Source organism: Tupaia chinensis, unplaced genomic scaffold (assembly GCF_000334495.1).
Source record: "Tupaia chinensis unplaced genomic scaffold, TupChi_1.0 Scaffold143756_1, whole genome shotgun sequence".
Taxonomy (NCBI): domain Eukaryota; kingdom Metazoa; phylum Chordata; class Mammalia; order Scandentia; family Tupaiidae; genus Tupaia; species Tupaia belangeri.
This window is the reverse complement of record NW_006203605.1, coordinates 180854-200175: the sequence shown is the minus strand read 5'-3', so window position 1 is coordinate 200175 and position 19322 is coordinate 180854. Positions and strand designations below refer to the sequence as shown.

Genomic DNA, 19322 nt, shown 5'->3' with positions numbered 1-19322 from the left:
TAACAGTCATGGAAGTAACACACACATCGTCTTCTCTTCTCCTGCCAAAAGCAATCTTTAATCACCCTACCAAGTAATGGGCTCAGAATAGCATGATGGAAACAAAGTACTTAAAATACTTTCTTGGGGGGGATAAACAGAGCAGAGAGAGAAAGGGAGAGAGAAAGCGCGAGAGAGAGAGAGCGAGAGAGAGAGCGAGAGCGAGAGAGTGAGAGAGCGAGAGCGAGAGAGCGGGAGAGCGAGAGCGAGAGAGTGAGAGAGCGAGAGCGAGAGAGCAAGAGCGAGAGAGCGAGAGAGCGAGAGAGCGAGAGAGCGAGAGCGAGAGCGCGCGCTCACTGACCATGTCACACTACAGCCCTGTCCCTCCACTTGCCGTCCCCTCGGGCTTTGGGGACCCTGACGCTCATGCACCCTGAGTGTTTTTCAAGCCGTCAGGGCTCAGATTCAAACCACAGCTGGGCGTGTGGGACCCGGCTCCCCACACAGCACTTAGCTCTCCTGCAGTCAGCCAGACTTGGGCCTTCTTCCAGGGGCCTGCCAGACCTTGGGGCCGACGGCCCCACTGGGCATTTGACTTGGCGTGGGGCTGGTCCTGGAGTTCCCTGGGTGCACGTTCTTCTGCCTGGCCCAGCCTGGTCCCTCCTGTGTCCAGCCTCTCCCAGCCCCTGGGCTTTTACTTCCTCTGGGCTGTGGATTTTAAAGAACATAAAGGTTCTGTTTGAAGCAATCATGGAAACCCTTTTTTAAAGGACTTGGCAGTTGAGGTTAGCAGTATTCCTGCCTTTTTAAACCTTAACTAATTATACATTATTCAGTGAAACTTTACTATTACCATCTTATGAAATTCTGTCAAAGAAAAAGGATAACCCATAATCACACTACCCTAAAATAACCACTCTAAAACCGTACCGTGCCTCGGCCTGTTTCCTATGTGTACAATTTTGCAGAGTTGCAATCATAGCCAATGTGTAACTGTATCACGTCTCCCCACTTGCCATTATACCCTAAGCGTTTAATGTTGCGGCATGGCCGTCATCATCAGTCACTACGTAATATTACAGTTTGCTGAACTGAAGTGCTTTGTTTGCTGAGCTATCCTGTTATCTTTAAATAATTTCCATTTTTGTCTTATAGTAAATGTTCTTTTTATACCTTGAACTCTTTTCCATACAGTTTAAATTACTTGACCAAAAAAATACAAACTTTAAGAAAAAAAAAATGCTTGTTCTCTTGACAAATACTTCCAAGTAGAATTTTTAAAGAGTGCATCCATTTATTTTGCTGCTGGTAAAAATGGTGACCATTTGTCACTGTCCCTTTGAGAGTAGAGCCCGAAAGGGGACGGATGGCAGAGCCTGGGCTGTGCATCTGGGGACTGCCCTGGTCCTCACTGGCACACTGGCTTCCTGTTCTTACAGACTGAGCAGTGGATAACCTTGTGTGTCCTCTTCGTCTTCACCACCGTCGGGAACACCACGGTGCTGTTCTCCATGGGGAGGCAGAAGAGGACGTCCAGAGTGACCTTCTCCGTGACCCAGCTGGTCATCACAGGTCAGTCCCTGTGCGGCGGGAGGGAGGGAGCCGCGCGTCCCCACGGCTGCCCACTTCCAATCACTCCACATGCAGGCACGGGCACCAGCAGCCCAAGGCGACAGCGAGGTCGGGAGGGATCCCGTCGGGATGTAAGGCCGTGTTCGAATTTCTGCTCCGGCAAACTGAGCTCACTGGCATATCCCTGAGACTACATTATAGAAACAACTCTCTACCCAGCAGACTTGGAGGTACCATCACCAGGCCCCCGCAGCTCCCAGGCCCCCACAGCAGCCTCCGCAGCTCAGCAAGGTGGTGCTACCATAGTCTCCCACGCTGGAAGCATCAGGAGTCAGCCCCGGAAACACCTTCCCCACTCGGCAGAGGTGAAGTCTCGGGTTCTTGCAGACTTACGCCCGGATGTTGTTTTGGACTGCGAGTAAGGCGCAGCCCCGCTGCTGAGGGCTGTCTAAGGAACTGAGGTGGCGCTCAGGAGCGAGGGGTTTGGACGCAGGCTGCACACGACCAGTCCAGGTGAAGAGCGAGTCTGTCATATCTCCAGGGCTAATCGTAAAACGTTCTCAGGGAAGAAGCTGATCTGTGAACAGAGTCCTGGGGGAGTGCGGAGGGTGTGGGGGGTAGAGCTCAAATCCACAGACCTCACATTCGAAACGAAGGAGAATGCAACCAGGTAGAGTCCCGTGCCACAGCCCAGGGAGGACAGGGACCCACCCTGAGACAGGGCTAGAGTCCTGCCACAGCCCAGGGAGGACAGGGGTCCACCCCGAGCCAGGGCTAGAGTCCTGCCACAGCCCAGGGAGGACAGGGGTCCACCCCGAGCCAGGGCTAGAGTCCTGCCACAGCCCAGGGAGGACAGGGGTCCACCCCGAGCCAGGGCTAGAGTCCTGCCACAGCCCAGGGAGGACAGGGGTCCACCCCGAGCCAGGGCTAGAGTCCTGCCACAGCCCAGGGAGGACAGGGGTCCACCCCGAGCCAGGGCTAGAGTCCTGCCACAGCCCAGGGAGGACAGGGGTCCACCCCGAGCCAGGGCTAGAGTCCTGCCACAGCCCAGGGAGGACAGGGGTCCACCCCGAGCCAGGGCTAGAGTCCTGCCACAGCCCAGGGAGGACAGGGGTCCACCCCGAGCCAGGGCTAGAGTCCTGCCACAGCCCAGGGAGGACAGGGGTCCACCCCGAGCCAGGGCTAGAGTCCTGCCACAGCCCAGGGAGGACAGGGGTCCACCCCGAGCCAGGGCTAGAGTCCTGCCACAGCCCAGGGAGGACAGGGGTCCACCCCGAGCCAGGGCTAGAGTCCTGCCACAGCCCAGGGAGGACGGGGCCCCCCCCGAGACAGGGCTAGAGTCCTGCCACAGTCCAGGGAGGACAGGGGTCTACCCCGAGACAGGGCTAGAGTCCTGCCACAGCCCAGGGAGGACGGGAACCCCCCCGAGACAGGGTTAGAGTCCTGCCACAGCCCAGGGAGGACAGGGGTCCACCCCAAGACAGGGTTAGAGTCCTGCCACAGCCCAGGAGGATGGGGACCCACCCCAAGCCAGGGCTAGAGTCCTGACCTCTGGAAGCAAGATGCTGCCACATTCTTTAACCTGAATAAACTGCAGGGCAAATGCAGGACAAGAACAGAAACCTGCCAAGGTGTGAAGTGCCAGCAGGTCACTGTCAGGAGGGCGGATGGCCCAGCTTAACTTGGCCCCACCTCAGCCGTAGCAATGGCAGTGGGAAAGTCCTGGAGCTCAGTCCTGAGCCACCACTGTGAGAACGATGGCACGCGATTCGAGGGAGAGCCTAGAGTGCGCTGTCGCCCACCTGCAGTGCCCCACCCTCTAACAGTGTAGCCAGGCCGCCGGCTGTGCCGCAGGACCGCGGTGGAGACACGCACCCTCGAGGCCTGCGTGCGGAGGTGGACGCGCCGCGGAAGACGCCCCAGTCTGCTACGAGCAGAAGCCCTTCCCGCCGGTGGCCACGGGTGGAGGGGAACTAGGCTCACCCGGCGAATGCCGGGACTCTAACCCCAGCACGAGGCCGGCAGTTGACTTCCGTTTTGTTTCTTCAGTAGCAGTACTGGAAGACAGAGTCTGTGGAACTGTCTTTTTTCAGGGCTTAAGAATGTAGTGGCAAGAATATTTCAAATGTCAAGTGTGGTCACAAATATTCAGTAAATAAAAAATTGAAATTTCACTATCAAAAAGAAAAGTGCCTCGTATTCTAATTCGTAGTCTGATGTATTAACCTAGACTTATCTTCAAGAACGTTCTAGGCAGTCTGTTTTTCATTCGTGGTTCCCTGTGGAAAGGCTGAGGTCAGTTCAGAAGCACTTCCAGGGACGGTTCTCAGCGCGGAGCGGCGAGCCGGCGGCCGAGGGCTGAAGCTCGCGGTCTGGGGTGGGAGTCCTTAGTGAGGCAGGAACGCATCCCCCCTGGCGCCGTCCTCTTGGCGCTTCTGCGGAAGGCCCGCATAGATCTCGGGTCTCGAATGTGAATACGCTGGATTGCCAGAACGCCATGACTATTCTTGCACAGAAAAACATAAAAATCAAGTCATGAGTTTCCCACAACCGCATAAGAGATATCCGGGTGTCAACTGAAGAGGCCGATTCTCTGGTATCTCCACAAGTTAGGGTCGAGACCCTCTACCGCATACCCATGTCCTGCCTGGAGATTTGCGGCTCTCTGACCCCGACGTTCTTACCTCCACTCCGCTCCTTCTCCTGCCTCATCTGAGCTGTCGCTTCCTCCAGGAGCTGCTCGCCTGCCCCGGCTGATCTCGGGCTGGTCTGTGGACGCGTCAGTCAGGCTGTCCTTAACAAGCACTCACCCCGCTCTTCTTTCCCTCTTCTTCTTCACCTTCTTCTTCACCTTCCTCTTCTCCTTCCTCTTCTTTTTCTGTGTTTTTAAACCATCTGCAAAAACTTGACTCTCTATATTCAAAAGACCTATTAAATGTTTCCCGCAACACAATCACAGAACTATCTTGGTTTTTAATACCTAACTTTGAACAGCAGACCTTCTCCACACTTCCAGCTGCCGCAACAGTGTCTCAGTGTCAGGCTGCTCCAGCCCGTCTGCTCTAATTTCCCTCTCCGTCTCTTCTCCAAACGCCTGCTCAGCCTATGCCAGGGTAAGAGATTTCACCTGTGTTCTGTTGTAGTTTTTGCTGCTTTGTTTTGTTCTTACTGCTACCAAACGACCTCAGAAAACTCACATCTTCTAAAAACATAAATATCAGGTTCTAAAACCAAAACAAACAAAAAAGGAAGCATTCCTCCAAAAGGTGTCTTGGATCCAGTTATATAACAGACAAATAAGCACACACACATACAGTTTTACGTGTGTATACATGTGTGTGTTACACGGCTAAGAATAAGTTAGTCTGACTTATGTGTAACCAAAAGATGCGTGGAGCTAGCTCAAGGGTATACTATGTTATCTGCTTCTGAGAATTTTGAGCTGGTTCATTTAAGACCAATGCTTCCACCTACCATAATTAAAAGTGTGAACAAAATTTAAAGGTGCGTGGAAGGTGTCGCATAGCTACCAGTTCGCCTAAGACTTGAGGGACCGAGACGCCCTGGAGCAGGAAACCCCACAGGTAGGTGCTGTGTCTCTCAAGGCATCGGGTGACTCAAGAGCAGCACCCAGAAGGCCGAGGGCCCTTGCCGTCTCTCTTGCCAGTTTTCGCATCTCGTGCGCGTGATCTGGGCAGCTGGCTATACCGTACACGGATCTGTATGTACCCTGCACTTGCTGCTGGAGGGGCTTACATTAATCGAGATTGTCTGTAAATTAATAAAATGTGGAAAAAAGGCATGGAGAACAGCACTAGACCCCAGAGACAGTGTGGGAGGAGGGTGGGGAACGCCAGGGGGGTGAGAGGGAGGGAAACAAGGGGAAAGCAGCAGCAGATTTAAGAAACAAGAAATGGAAAATGATTTGTTGACGATCACACGAATGAGAACACCCTTGATCAAGCCAATATACAGTGTACTCTGGAGGGAAAAGCTCATTCCGTACACTGTAATGATGTACAGTGGGTGAATGTAAATAAATACGTTTAAATAAAATTAAAGACAACAAAAAGAAGGTTGAAAAGCTGAGGAAAGCCTTTGGCAGTCTCTGAACTGATAGGACAGAACATTCTAGCAAGGCACAGCAGCCATGGTAAATATCTCAGTTTCTATAGGAGTGCTGACGAGCTACAGCCTGCAGGAGGGTGAACTGAAGGCAGAGTTTCCTTCTCGGAGAGCGGGTCCAGCCCAAGCCTTCACCGCATGCTGTAAGCTACTGCTGCAAGCTACTGCTGCGTGCACCCCACCTGCACACCTGGGCAAAGTAAGTCCTCTTTGGAGGATGATAACATTATCAATAGCAGATAAATAACCGTCATTTTCATGCATAATATTTAGCAGTTGATAAAAATAACCAGGAATGCAAAAAGATAACAATTAGGCCAAAAACGAGAGGGCGGAGGGCAATGAGAGGAGTTGCAGGGCCCGTGTTAGGGATCAGCCAGGATGCTAGCTACTTCCAATCTGCTCAAGAAACAGAAGGTAGGATGAAGAACTGGATAATCGAAATAAAATGGAAATTTAAGGAACTGAAAAATGCAAGATAACTGAAGATAATACAATAATAATTGGGATTAATCATAGCTGAAGAAGAAATTGTTAAACTGGAAGAGAGGCCAGAAGACGATAATCAGACTGAAACATGACAAAAAAAAACACAAAAAGATGGAAAACACAGAAAGAAAATAAGAACATGGTCACGGTGAAGAGGCTCTGGAGAGAGGTACACGGAGGACAGAAGCCATATGTGAAGCTCACAGCCAACGATTTCCCCAAATTCCTGAAGGACATGAAACCACGGAATCATAAAGCACCAGAAAGGTCAACAGAATCCGAAAAAGCAGAGGACACGCCGATCATTGAAACGCGCGGAAATGACCAGGTTAAGTAAAACACCTGTGATCTGGAATTCTAATTGGAAGTATCTACGTTAATGAATGATGCGTCTGGTTATAGATAAGGCTGTACATCAAAACGCTTCTAAATAATGATTTGGATTTGCTTCGGGAGAACGTGAGGGTGTGGGTGGGCAGGGACAAGGCCGTGGCGAACTGGGCGGCGCGCACGTTAGGCTCTTTACATCTTTATACTGTAGACTTGGAGAGTTGAGAAGACTTCTCTAGGCTGTCTAGATATAGTAAAAGTGCACATTTATATTAATTTTAATATCAAAGAGGTGTATTTTAACCTCTGAAGTAATCCTTCCAAATTATAAAAAGCTATGTTGTTAGTAAGCTAAAAAAGATGCTAAATGGAATATTTAAATATACAAATATATAAACATTTATATATCCCATAAATATACATATAATTATCTAGGAAAAGTTAAGAAAGAAAAGAAAAATAATAAAATTATTAAAACACTTAGGAAATGCAGGTTAATACATTTATCCTAATTATATGGATAATTACGTAAATTATAAATGAACTAAATATTCCATTTCAAAGAATAAGATTGTCAGAATAGGTATTTTAAATGCCTACTTTAATCTGCTTATAAAAGGCATATACCTTAAATATTATAATGCAGAAAGGTTAAAATGTTCAGTAAAGTAAAAGGATGGTAAAGTAAAACCACACGCACGCACGCACACGCACGCACACGCACACGCACACACACGCACACACACAGGAAATGCAAACTGGAGGGAAGCGTTGGGGCTGCACACTCAGGTGAAAATCTGCACAGCGCTCGCACTTTGTCTTAGCACTGGCTTTGGAGGGAAACAAACAAAAAGTGAAGACAGGAGGGCTTCCAGTGCCAGTGCTGGAGTTACTGACTTTGTCTGTAGTTGCGTGGGTGTGTTTCCCACGCAATATTTCGGAAATTATATATTTACAGTGGTTTAGACAACTCACATGTTTCACAAAGTTTAAAACTCATGTTAGGATAATTTCTAAACATTTAAACCATTTCACATCTTGAGGATTATTTACAGAAGAGATGACATTATAAAGAAAATTTTCCTAATGACTTCAGGTCCAGTCATGCAGCCCGAAGTGCAGAGTTATAAGACCATCATGAGGCCTTCAGGGTCACGGCGCAGCGGAGAAGCCACTGGACCTACGCGGGGAAGTCCTGGGGCTCACACCCTGGGGCCTCCTGAACACAGGTGTGACGTGCCAGTGACCAGGACCAGGTGGGAGGAGAGGGACCACACAAGGGGATGCTGTAGGGGAGCCTCTCTCTCGCAGAAGGAATAAATAGATAAGTAGAGAGAAGAGAGGATCGCAAGCACAAATGTCCCCTGGGTCTCAAGGAGAAAGCCCAGCCCAGCGCAGACCCGTGCCTGCTTCCTGCTCGAGTTCTGTCTGAAGAGCAGGTGTCTAAGCCCTCTGTGTGGGAAAGACCCTGAGTAAGGAGGTCTAGGGGAGCAAGCATTGGCCTGCCGCAGACAAATGCTGCCAAGACGGAGTGACTCAGAGCGGCCGTTGTACCGTGGAGAAGCAGGCGCCCTACAGCCGTTAGCACCGACGCGACCACGCAGGTCCCGGCTGCACGCTCATGTCTGCCATCTGACCAAAGCCTCAGCAGTCCCAAAGCCTGCTGCTGCCATGAGCCCCTCTTTCCAGTCAGGGACAATGCGACTCTGAGGGATTCGTGCCCTGTCCTAGGTCGCCCAAGAGGGAACCAGAGGCTCAACTCCAAGCCGTTTTCTTTGGTTAATGAGCGTTTAGTCATTACACAGTCTGCCTCCCCAAGGGCCCTGGGGATGGGGCAGGTGACCCACGGGCACGCCAGCCCCTGGAGGGTAAAGGGACCGGGTTAGATGGAGTGAGGTTGGCCATGATAAACGAGTGGGAGTGGCCACGCCGGCACTTGGGAGCCAGGAGGTGAAGACAGCACGAGAGCTGCAGGCAGACCGTGAGGACAGTCCCAGTGCTGAGGTCAGCTGAGAGCACCCCGAGCTGAGCCCTCACTCCCAGTGAGTACCTGGTGGCCCTCGTGGTGGATGGTGGCCCACACAGGGCAGGACGCCGGGAAGCGCCCTGCCGCACCTGCGGTGCCTCCCAAACCCACTCATCAGAGGCACTTTGAAATGCCCCAAGCCAGGCTCACACTTCCCTCTGCTCAGCGCGGCTGAGAGTGGCTCTGAGGGCCCCTTCAGAGAGGAGAGCCCTGTGGCCAGAAGGTGGCCAGGGCCAGAGCGGGGGACGGCACCAGAGTCAGGCTGCGCCCACTTCACGCACCCCCATTTCAGTCTCTGGGCATTTACTTCAAGGGGGTTTATCTCAAGGCATGCAAGGTTAATGGTTCTCACTTTGTAAAGGACCAGGTCTGTGAGCACTTTTAGCGTTTCTTTTATTTTCTTTATTTTTTTAAAGAGTTATTTTATTTAACTTTATTTATTATTATTATCATTATTATTTTCCAGTTTGGTCAGAGAGACACAGAGAGAGAGCGAGAGGAAGTGAGAAAGCAAGCCACCAGGTTCGAGACTTGAACAGTGGTCGGCCATGTGGGAGTCCAGCGCCTTTAACCACCATGCCACTTGCCGGCCCCTCTTTATTTTTTTTAACTGTTAGAGGGAAGTGCACTCACAGAGAGAAGGCACCCGGCCGACCCGTCTTCAGTGTTTGCCTTTAATCCACACTCCAGACAGAGACAGGGCCGCTTACGGGTATTACTCTCCTATCACCCACTCTGCTAAATCCCTCCTCAGCCCCGCAGTTCCAAACCCTCCTCTTGGGCACTTCATTGCAGTATTTCAGGCTCTTCAGACTTGCTTTGAACAGCTTCAGTGTTGCGTCCTATCTGTGTGGACGTGGAGAAGTGCTCATTCTCTGTATATCAGTTTCCCGATCCAAAACAAGGGTCTCCTGTCAGATTCGCGGTGAGAATTAAGGAGGAAAATATCGATCAAGCGCTGGCACAGCGAGAGGCCGCAGTGCGTGGGGGTGCTCCGCCGGCGCGTGGGTCTTCGTGGGAGCGCGTAGCTCACCTTTACGCTGTGCCAGCGCCTGCTCTGCATGAGGCCCGGGCCGGCACATCTGTTACCGCTTCACTCTTACTCTGAGCAGTGAGCTGAGCCTTACGTTGAAGGATGACCAAATTCTTTTCCTTTTCTTTTCTTAAAATGTACCATTGTTAGTTTGCTATAGCGTGCATGTGCTCACCAGAGAGACAGGGAAAATGAGAAGGCGCCTTCCGGGGTTGACCATGCTGCAGCCCTTCTCGGGCACTCCCTCGGGACTCAGGCACGCGCTGGCATTTCTCATGCCACCACGGGACTCGGCCCACATAGTCAGCCGTGTCGGGGGGGCAGCCACCTTGATCACACCACTGGCTGGCCCCCGAACCTTGTAATACCGTATGTTCTTAAAGGCTTTCAAGACACGCCATCCCCTAATACACCCCTTTAGAATGTTGATCAACTGGAGCTTTTAGGCCCTTAAGAACAACAAATGCAGAAATTTTCCCAAACTCCCCTTTATCTCCCTCAGGACAGATCCTCCAAGAGGAAAGATGTTTTTGCAAGTCTCCTCTCTGGGAATTTCATCACCTAAGACTGATTTATCCCAGCAGAAGCGGCCAGACCAACTTTCCCACAAACCATCTTATTCCCTTCTGTTCTTCTAAGGGTGCGTCTACTGTCCCTAAACCCTGCTCGCTGTCCCGCGTGGCCTGCGTCCTGCCCCTGCGCCCTGTGGAGGGGGTATATGAACCCGCCAGTCTCACCACCTGGGGGGACACTCAGCTTCATGAATGTGAAACCTTGCCGAGCTTCTGGGCTGGGCGCTGCCGGAGCAGAGTGGCCCCCTGGGCTGCGGCTCCCGGCCGCAGTGAGAGGTCTGCGTTTGTGGTCTGGACACTGTCGATGGGAACTCCGCCTCTCAGTGTTCACACTTGCCTTTTCAAGTCGCCCTTAGTAACGTACCTCGTCATCCCCCAGGTGAAAAACATTAACATCAATCCATTGACCACACCTCTCCGATGAATCTGTCTGTCGCCAGCTTACTCCACTGACCCAGCTCGCGAACCTGCGGAGGGAGAGGGAGACTCTTCCCTCCCCTGTACTCAGTGGTCGGTGACGAAGCATTCAGAAAGCCACATCAGGGGCGCCACGCCGCCCCCTCTGAGAGGAGAGTACGTGCTAGCGTGCATGCTTGGGGACGAGATACTAAAGCAGATGTTAGATCCTGTTTTCCACTGCGACCCATCTTGAAGACGGCCTCCTACTTCCAGACTCATGGCTGTGAGTCTTTGAAGAACATTTAATTTCCGCTTGCTCTTTTATTTAGTTGGTGAATCACTTAGAATTAGATTCCGCTGTACATACGTAAAACACAGATAACGGTGGCTTAAGCTTACTTGGATTTATCCTTGTCTTAAGGAGAGAGTTCTGGAGACAGGGGACGCATGCTCATGGGTTCCTCGTCACTGGAGACCCAGGCTCTCTGCAGTTCTACTCTGTGGAGGCTCGTCCTCTAGGTCAGCTCCGGGGGCAGGATGGCTGCCAGGACTCCTGCCATCGTGCTCACAGTCTAGCCAGCAGGAAGGCAGAAGGAAGGAAGAGGAGCTCACACCAGCTCCCTGCCCTCCCCTTGAATTGCCAGTTTTAAAACTCTCACCCATTCATTTTTCCTTGCATCTCAGTGGCCTTCCATAACTGAGGAAAAGTCTAAGACATAGTTTTATACATTTTTTTAAAACCTGGGCCTATTGGCCACAATAAAATCAGGATTCTTTTCCAAAAGAAGAAGGAGAAACTAGAGGCAGGTGGCAGATCCTGGCAAGTCTTGTTTCTGCTCTTGGACGTCGACTAAGAACTGAGCACTTAGACAATGAGGCTCTGTCCACCCATTCCCCTGCTTTGCAAACGCTTCCTCTGGAGAGTCACACGCTCCTCTTCCGACCTGTCCCGGAAAACCACCCTTGGCACGGTCTCGCCAACAGAGTGGCCAGCGGAGGTGCCCACCAGTATTGGCCTTCATGAGTCTAATCATTAAGGTCCTTGAAGACAAAGTCCTACTGGTGCCAGTGCTGAGCATCACCACCAGCCCCACGGAGACAGACTCCGTTTCTCCCTGAATGACACATAAACACCCTCACTCGGAATTTTAAAAAGCATTTCCTTCTACCCTAGCCGTGCATCAGAGAAGAATCCACACCTAATTTTCCTTTCTTCCCGCACAGTGCCGACAGTAGTACTCAGACGGGTGTAAGGACAGAGCGGGGACGCCACCACTGGGCAGCTCAGGACAGGAGGGCATGTAAGGACAGAGCGGGGACGCCACCACTGGGCAGCTCAGGACAGGAGGGCATGTAAGGACAGAGCGGGGACGCCACCACTGGGCAGCTCAGGACAGGAGGGCATGTAAGGACAGAGCGGGGACGCCACCACTGGGCAGCTCAGGACAGGAGGGCATGTAAGGACAGAGCGGGGACGCCACCACTGGGCAGCTCAGGACAGGAGGGCATGTAAGGACAGAGCGGGGACGCCACCACTGGGCAGCTCAGGACAGGAGGGCATGTAAGGACAGAGCGGGGACGCCACCACTGGGCAGCTCAGGACAGGAGGGCATGTAAGGACAGAGCGGGGACGCCACCACTGGGCAGCTCAGGACAGGAGGGCATGTAAGGACAGAGCGGGGACGCCACCACTGGGCAGCTCAGGACAGGAGGGCATGTAAGGACAGAGCGGGGACGCCACCACTGGGCAGCTCAGGACAGGAGGGCATGTAAGGACAGAGCGGGGACGCCACCACTGGGCAGCTCAGGACAGGAGGGCATGTAAGGACAGAGCGGGGACGCCACCACTGGGCAGCTCAGGACAGGAGGGCATGTAAGGACAGAGCGGGGACGCCACCACTGGGCAGCTCAGGACAGGAGGGCATGTAAGGACAGAGCGGGGACGCCACCACTGGGCAGCTCAGGACAGGAGGGCATGTAAGGACAGAGCGGGGACGCCACCACTGGGCAGCTCAGGACAGGAGGGCATGTAAGGACAGAGCGGGGACGCCACCACTGGGCAGCTCAGGACAGGAGGGCATGTAAGGACAGAGCGGGGACGCCACCACTGGGCAGCTCAGGACAGGAGGGCATGTAAGGACAGAGCGGGGACGCCACCACTGGGCAGCTCAGGACAGGAGGGCATGTAAGGACAGAGCGGGGACGCCACCACTGGGCAGCTCAGGACAGGAGGGCATGTAAGGACAGAGCGGGGACGCCACCACTGGGCAGCTCAGGACAGGAGGGCATGTAAGGACAGAGCGGGGACGCCACCACTGGGCAGCTCAGGACAGGAGGGCATGTAAGGACAGAGCGGGGACGCCACCACTGGGCAGCTCAGGACAGGAGGGCATGTAAGGACAGAGCGGGGACGCCACCACTGGGCAGCTCAGGACAGGAGGGCATGTAAGGACAGAGCGGGGACGCCACCACTGGGCAGCTCAGGACAGGAGGGCATGTAAGGACAGAGCGGGGACGCCACCACTGGGCAGCTCAGGACAGGAAGCGCTTTCATTTTGCTCTTGTCTATTTAACCTACTTCTCTTTCTCATAATTCTGATGCCTTAAAGAAAAAACAAGGAAAACGTAACTAATCCTCTGTATATTCTACTGGGATCTGAGCTATAGGATTAATTCTGAGACTGGAAGGAAAACAGAATCTCAAAGCCGCTGTTTGGCACATTCTGCCATTTCTAGTTCTTCCATTCTAATGATTTTCTACATGAATTTAATGACTGTTTACATTTTATGAGCTAAAATGCCAATTAAAATTTATTAGTCATTTATCATCTTCAAGACTTGCTCGTCTGTGTTTTCACATGCAGTAAAGTAGGGGAGCTAATGAGAGCCGCTTCCACTGAGTGTTCGATGAAGGAGAGAGAGAAAACATATTTTTCGGCACACATTCAAATCATTTTTTTATCCAGTGGGACCAGACCTTCTCGTGTTGGGAAAGGAAATTGCGTTGCTTCCTTGCACCCTGTGACACACGGCTCGCTGAGTCTGGCACTCTGCCCGGGCAGTCTTCCTACAAACTACCTGGGAGCAGAGGGAATCCGGGCATTCGGCGCAGGAGCGGGACCAGGAGTGGCGAGGCTTTGGGGGCCAGCCGCGGCGTTCACCACGGCGTTCCTACAAGGAGCTCGTTCATTTCTTCTGAGATTTCATATTGTATGCTCAATTCAGGTTTTCACTGTGTACTTTCAGTAGCTTTTTCAAATGCCGTGTTTAGGGGACTTTCTTTTCCTTAAACGTGGTGTAACTCACATTTAATTTTATCGCTTTGCAGTCAAAGGGTATTTCTGGGTGAATTTCTGCTCTCCGGAATGTATCAAAGGTGTCTCGGGAGTGACATGGGGTCGCTATCTTGAAAAACATGTTCTGTACACTGGAAAGCAGGACAGCACGCGCGCTGTGGAAGACAGCCCGGAGGAGAACTAGCCGTGGCTATTTCTTCCTAGGTCGCTACCACCGGGAGTCAGCCGCCGTCGGGTGTGTTGGCAGAGACGCAGACGCAGGCAGGGGGGAATGCTCTGCCTGGGAGAGTTCCCGCTGCGGCTCTAGGTTCGCCCGTGGGGTGCCGACGTGCCAGGCTCTGCGCTGGCTGACCAGAGCACCGCACCCTCGCATTGGCAAGAGGCGTGCGGTCCCCATCCCGCTTTCTCTTGTTAGCCTTACGTAGGAAAAAAGGGCGGAAATTACGCGCTCAGTTACTGACAGCCCTGGGTGTTTCAGGCCAACCGCACAGTGGCCTTGGGCTTCCGGACAGGCTGCTGCAGACTCAGAGTGGCCTCCCGGGCCGGACCCTGCGGTTGTGGTCGGGGCTCCGCTTCTGCCGTCCGGACATTGTTGATACGTACATTCTGTCTCCCGGTGTGTCCTTTGCTCACGCCTTACTGATTCACCCTTACTCCAATCTCCAGGTTTCTCCACCTGCACGTATGCCGACCTGCTATGTCATGGGTGAATACAGGTCTGTCAAGAGCTTCACACTTTGGGGGCCTGCAGGTGGTGTGGTGGTTACGGTGCTGGACCTGGACTCCTACATGGCAGAGCCCAGTTCAAGCCTCAGACCTAGGGGCTTGGAAATCACACGGGGCATGTGTGCATGCGTGCCCAAAATCCCAGGAGGAGAGGAGAAGGGATTGCAGCGTGGCCACACCTCTCATGGGTGATTTCACACTTCCCCTCTCCCCCGCTCTCTCTCCTCTCTCTGGTGAGTACATGTACCCGATGGCAAAAACCTAGGGAAAAGAACACTGCACTTCCTGGCCTGCTGAGTGGATGCTGGGTCCGGGAAGACGGCAAGTTCTGGCCGACTGGTGCACCCCACTGTCCTGTGCACCTCTCCCCACGTGTTAACTTCTTCACGGTGAGCGTGTGGTCTCACACGAAGCCCGCCTACCTCATCATCGCACTGCGCACCAGGCACCGAGCCAGCATTGTACGGCACATCTCATTTAAAACATGCATGTACGGCACCACCTTCCGGCCGGACGGAGCTGCAGCAACGGCCGTCAGTGCTGGCGTTCGAGCCCCAGGCCCACCACCGGCTCCTCTGTTCTGACGCAGTGCTCCGTTCTCTGCAGTCCTCAGTGGCGTTCTTCCTTTCAGGGTAGGACCCTGGAAAAGTGTCTCGGACACCTGGGATTCCATTCATTCACTTATTTCCTCTAAGAAGAGAGAGAGAGAGAGCATCCCCAACGGGGTCTTCTTTTTTTCTTTCTTCTTTTTTTTCTTGGAGGTGTTTTGCGTTAGGGCACGTGTGCTCGCTAGAGAGAGCGACAGACACCACGAGCGGGAAGTGAGAGCTCCCCCTCCCCCGCACGGGGGCGATTTCACCACAATCCCTTTGCCTCCATTCCCCTCCTGGAATCTTGGGCATGATGCACACACGAGTCTGGGGCTCGAGTCGCAGTCAGCCATGTGGGAGTCTAGCGACTAACCACTCCGCCATCTGCTGGTCCCTCCCTAACAGGATCCTGGATCTGCCACCCACCCGCCTCAGTCAGCTCCAGATCGTGGGCATGCTGTGTCCAGGGTCACCGGGACGGTCCTGGGTCGTGAACGCGGTGCCTTCCTGTGGGGGGCAGCCTCGCGGAGTGGTCTGTCCCTGTGCCACCTCCGTCTCCACGCCTAGCGTTGGAAAAGTCTTCCTTTCGCCCCCACAGCAATATGAACAGATGTGGAAGTTCGGAATTCACAGCTCGGCTCTCCATGACCTCGGTCCACTGACTTCCGGCACTCGTATTACTAAGAAGTCTAAAGGCAACTTAGGGCTTCTTTCCCCATGGCCTCAGGTTCGGCCCGCTGTCTCGGGGATCCCCCATTTCAGCTGCGCTTTGATCAGTACTCAGCAGACACAGAAGGCCTCTGCATCAGCCATCGGCTGAGCTCTGTGAGCTGCCCAGTAAGGCTCTAGCTGCACACCCAGGTGCCTTCTTGCTTCAGTACAGATTCGGGTACAGGCCACTTCCGGTTCTTCTGGCCGACCTTCAGGAGCCGTAACCTTCCCTCTCTCAGAAACCGCTGACTTCCTCTCTCCCATTGCAGCATCTCAGCCTCTTTCTCTACCTTTGGGAGAATTTAAATGTTTCTGTTCCTTGCTTTGATTTTGGTTTCATTATTAGCAGTGCCAATTCTACTTCTTAGTGTTTCCAAACGCTTCGAAGCATTCTTTCTTTCTCTTTCCTGGCCTGTGCTTCTGCCGACTCCTCAGTGCTTTGCTCCTCACAACCTGCCTCCGCTGGGGACAAGGCTTACTGCCTGCCTTCGGCTTCCTGCTACAGCGTCAGCCAAGCGTTCCCAAAGGCACCCAGGACAGCGCAGGCACTGCGTGGAAGTGAAGGCCGTCTCTTGAACTGAAGTTTTCCTTATGAAATGTCTATTCTCTTCTCAACGCTCCTGTTTCTCTGCCACTCAGTGCCAGGCCCCTGCCCTGTGCCTCCCCCGTGCCCCGGGAGCTGTTAACTGGCCAGCATCTGAGCTAAAGCTCCCGACCCCCCTGCTCTCCCGTTTCTCTTCCTCTCGGCCACTGCCAACTTCCGCCACGCCAGCACTAACTTCCTTGCGGCCTCACTGTCGACTGTTCACCCGGTCCCCCAGAATGCAGCACGGGGGGCTTTGCTCTGCTCTCCAGGGCCGTCGAGCAGTCATTCAGAGCATGTCTGGGGCTCAGCCGTGCGGTCCCGGGCACCGGCAGGCCGGAGCAGGGGCACCGGGAGCTGAGGACACTCGGTCCAACCCCTCTCCTTCGCATAAATAAATACTTGTTGAAGAATGCGTGAACAAGGCGGTGAGCAGCCTTTGGCTGAGACCACGTGCACAGTGCTCACGAATGCAGTAGTGCATGCCCGTGAGTGCTGTTGAGCAGATGCCGGCGTCTGTGCTGGTCTAAGCATGTACAGACACGTCCTCACACTCTGTAAGAAGAAATTATGGGCTTAGGTGTTTCCTGCTGCTCAAGAGAGGGCGCTATCCCGGGTCGCTGAGTGGTACTCTACCTCTGGGTCAATGCCCTGTGAGCAGGCCTCACCCTGACGGCCTAGTAGTCCCACCAGCCTTCGCTCACCGAGCGCCATGCCACAGCGGCTGGGGCTGAGTGCCAGGCACGGGCAGGAGCATGGGCTCCAGGCGTCCCTCTGCTCCGAGCCCCGCTGCACACGGCAGGGTCACACTCGCCAGTCAAGGAGGGGGTGAGGAGCTCCAGGACCGGTACTCGCTCCGGCTCCACCTCCAGAACCATGAAGCCACCTCCCGTGACTGCTGCAGCCTCGCCCAGAGGCAGTTATCGGGACACGGTCCGTGAGCTTCTAGTAGCAGAGGCTGGGCAGCAGGCCCCTGCAGAAGCCAGTTCTAGACCCGCTAGGCCAAGTAAACCACAGCCCGCAGAATTCTCTGTAAGGAAGCTGTTCTGTCGTCTCCTCCGGCCTCCTGGGACACGCGTTTCTCCTGGCCACGTCATCTTTTTGGGAGAATTTTTTCTTTGGCTTTATTTCCTTTTACCATTTACGATTTTTTAACCTCTCCGTCTTTGCTAGCCTTCCCCCAGCCAAGCTCGTCTTGACTCAGTTTTGCCAGGTTGTTCTTGACTCAACATCATCCCTCCCCGCCTCTAGATTTTCTTTGCATCACAAGATAGAAGCCAATATTTCCCAGAGTTACTTTTCCTATGTGTGTGTGTGTCTGTGTGTGTGTCTCTGTGTCTGTATGAGTATGTGTGTGTGTCTGTGTGAGTATGTGTGTGTGTGTGTCTGTGTGTCTCTCTGTGAGTGTATGTATCTGTGTGTGTCTGTGTGTGTATGTGTGTCTCTGTGTCTCAGTATGTGTGTGTGTCTCTGTGTGTGTCTGTTTGTGTGTCTGTGTGTCTCTCTGTGTGTGTATGTATCTGTGTGTGTCTGTGTATGTCTGTGTGTCTCTGTGTCTGTGTGAGTATGTGTGTGTGCGTGTCTCTGTGTGTGTATGTCTGTGTGTATCCGTGTGTATGTGTGTGTGTCTGTGTGTGTGTTTGTGTATGTGTCTGTGTGTATGTCTGTGTGTGTCTCTGTGTATGTGTGTCTCTGTGTGTGTGTTTGTGTATGTGTCTGTGTGTGTCTCTGTCTCTGTGTGTGTGTATGTCTGTGTGTGTCTCTGTGTCTGTGTATGTGTGTGTATGTGTGTGTCTCTGTGTGTATCTCTGTGTCTGTTTGTATCTCTGTGTGTGTGTGTCTGTGTGTCTGTGTGTGTGTATGTGTGTGTCTCTGTGTGTGTCTGTGTGTCTCTGTGTCTGTCTCTGTGTCTCTGTGTCTGTGTGTGTGTATGTGTATGTCTCTGTGTGTGAGTGTGTGTGTATGAGCCCTGGCCTCTCCTCACAAAACCGCCAGCATGAATGACAAAGGCCCCCGAAAACCTCCCTGACTCTAACCCTCTCACGTCTTGAACTGGCATCACTAAGTCCCCCTTCAAGGCTGACACGACGGCAGCCAGCTCCGACCCGTGGATCGGAGGGGCGGGAGCACCCTCGAAGCGCAGCAGACGATGCGGTCATTTGGCTGAAACACAAAGTCCCGGGGACGGGATATATCGAGCTGGCGCAAAAGTCGGGACGCACTTTCGCACAGAAGAGAGTCGTTTCTGAGAGCCCGCGGAGCAATCCTCGTGGACACACTCACGCCATCGTGTAAGTCGGTTTCTCAGTTTCCTTCTGAAGGAGCAGAAGGAGACAAATAAGGACATGGACCGTGGGGCATTCGAGAGGTAGCGGGCAGGGAAGGACCCGGCCAGGGCCTGGGCGCCTCGGAGACACCCCATGGTGGCCCCGCAGGGACGGCCAACACGGGCCCAGCAGGGTGGTGGGACCCAGCAGGAGCCCTGCACCATTTCAGAGCAGCAGGTCCCAGCTGCTAGGGTCACACCGCTGACCGCCCAGAAACTAAAACCGAGGAACTCAGAAATCATTTATTTGTGAATTCATTCTATTTATTTATTTATTTTTGGAGAGGGTTTTGCTACAGTGCACTCGCCAGACAGACAGAGAAAGACAGAGGGACAGAAAGCAAGAAAATACCCCCCAGGGGGAATGGCCATGCCGCAATCCCTTCTCCTCCATACTCCTCTCAGGATCTTGGGCACGCATGCACACGTGCCCGGCATGAGTCTAAGTCACCGGGTCCGGGACTCAAACCGTGGTCAACTACATGGGAGTTCAGCGACATAGGCATTATGCTAACTTCTGGTCTCGTGAATTCTTTTTTTTTTTTTTTTTTTGAGAGATTTTTCA

At 53.2% G+C, this 19322-nt stretch overlaps 1 protein-coding gene across 1 annotated transcript in view; it reads left to right on the top strand.

Moving 5' to 3' along the window:
- Nucleotides 1-1025: 1025 nt before the first annotated feature.
- Nucleotides 1026-19322, top strand: part of NPSR1 (neuropeptide S receptor 1) — a 99395-nt gene continuing 81098 nt past the window's right edge. The window contains 2 exon segments of the mRNA XM_027766854.1: nucleotides 1026-1049; nucleotides 1419-1551. Coding sequence (XP_027622655.1) covers nucleotides 1026-1049; nucleotides 1419-1551 — 157 coding nt within the window.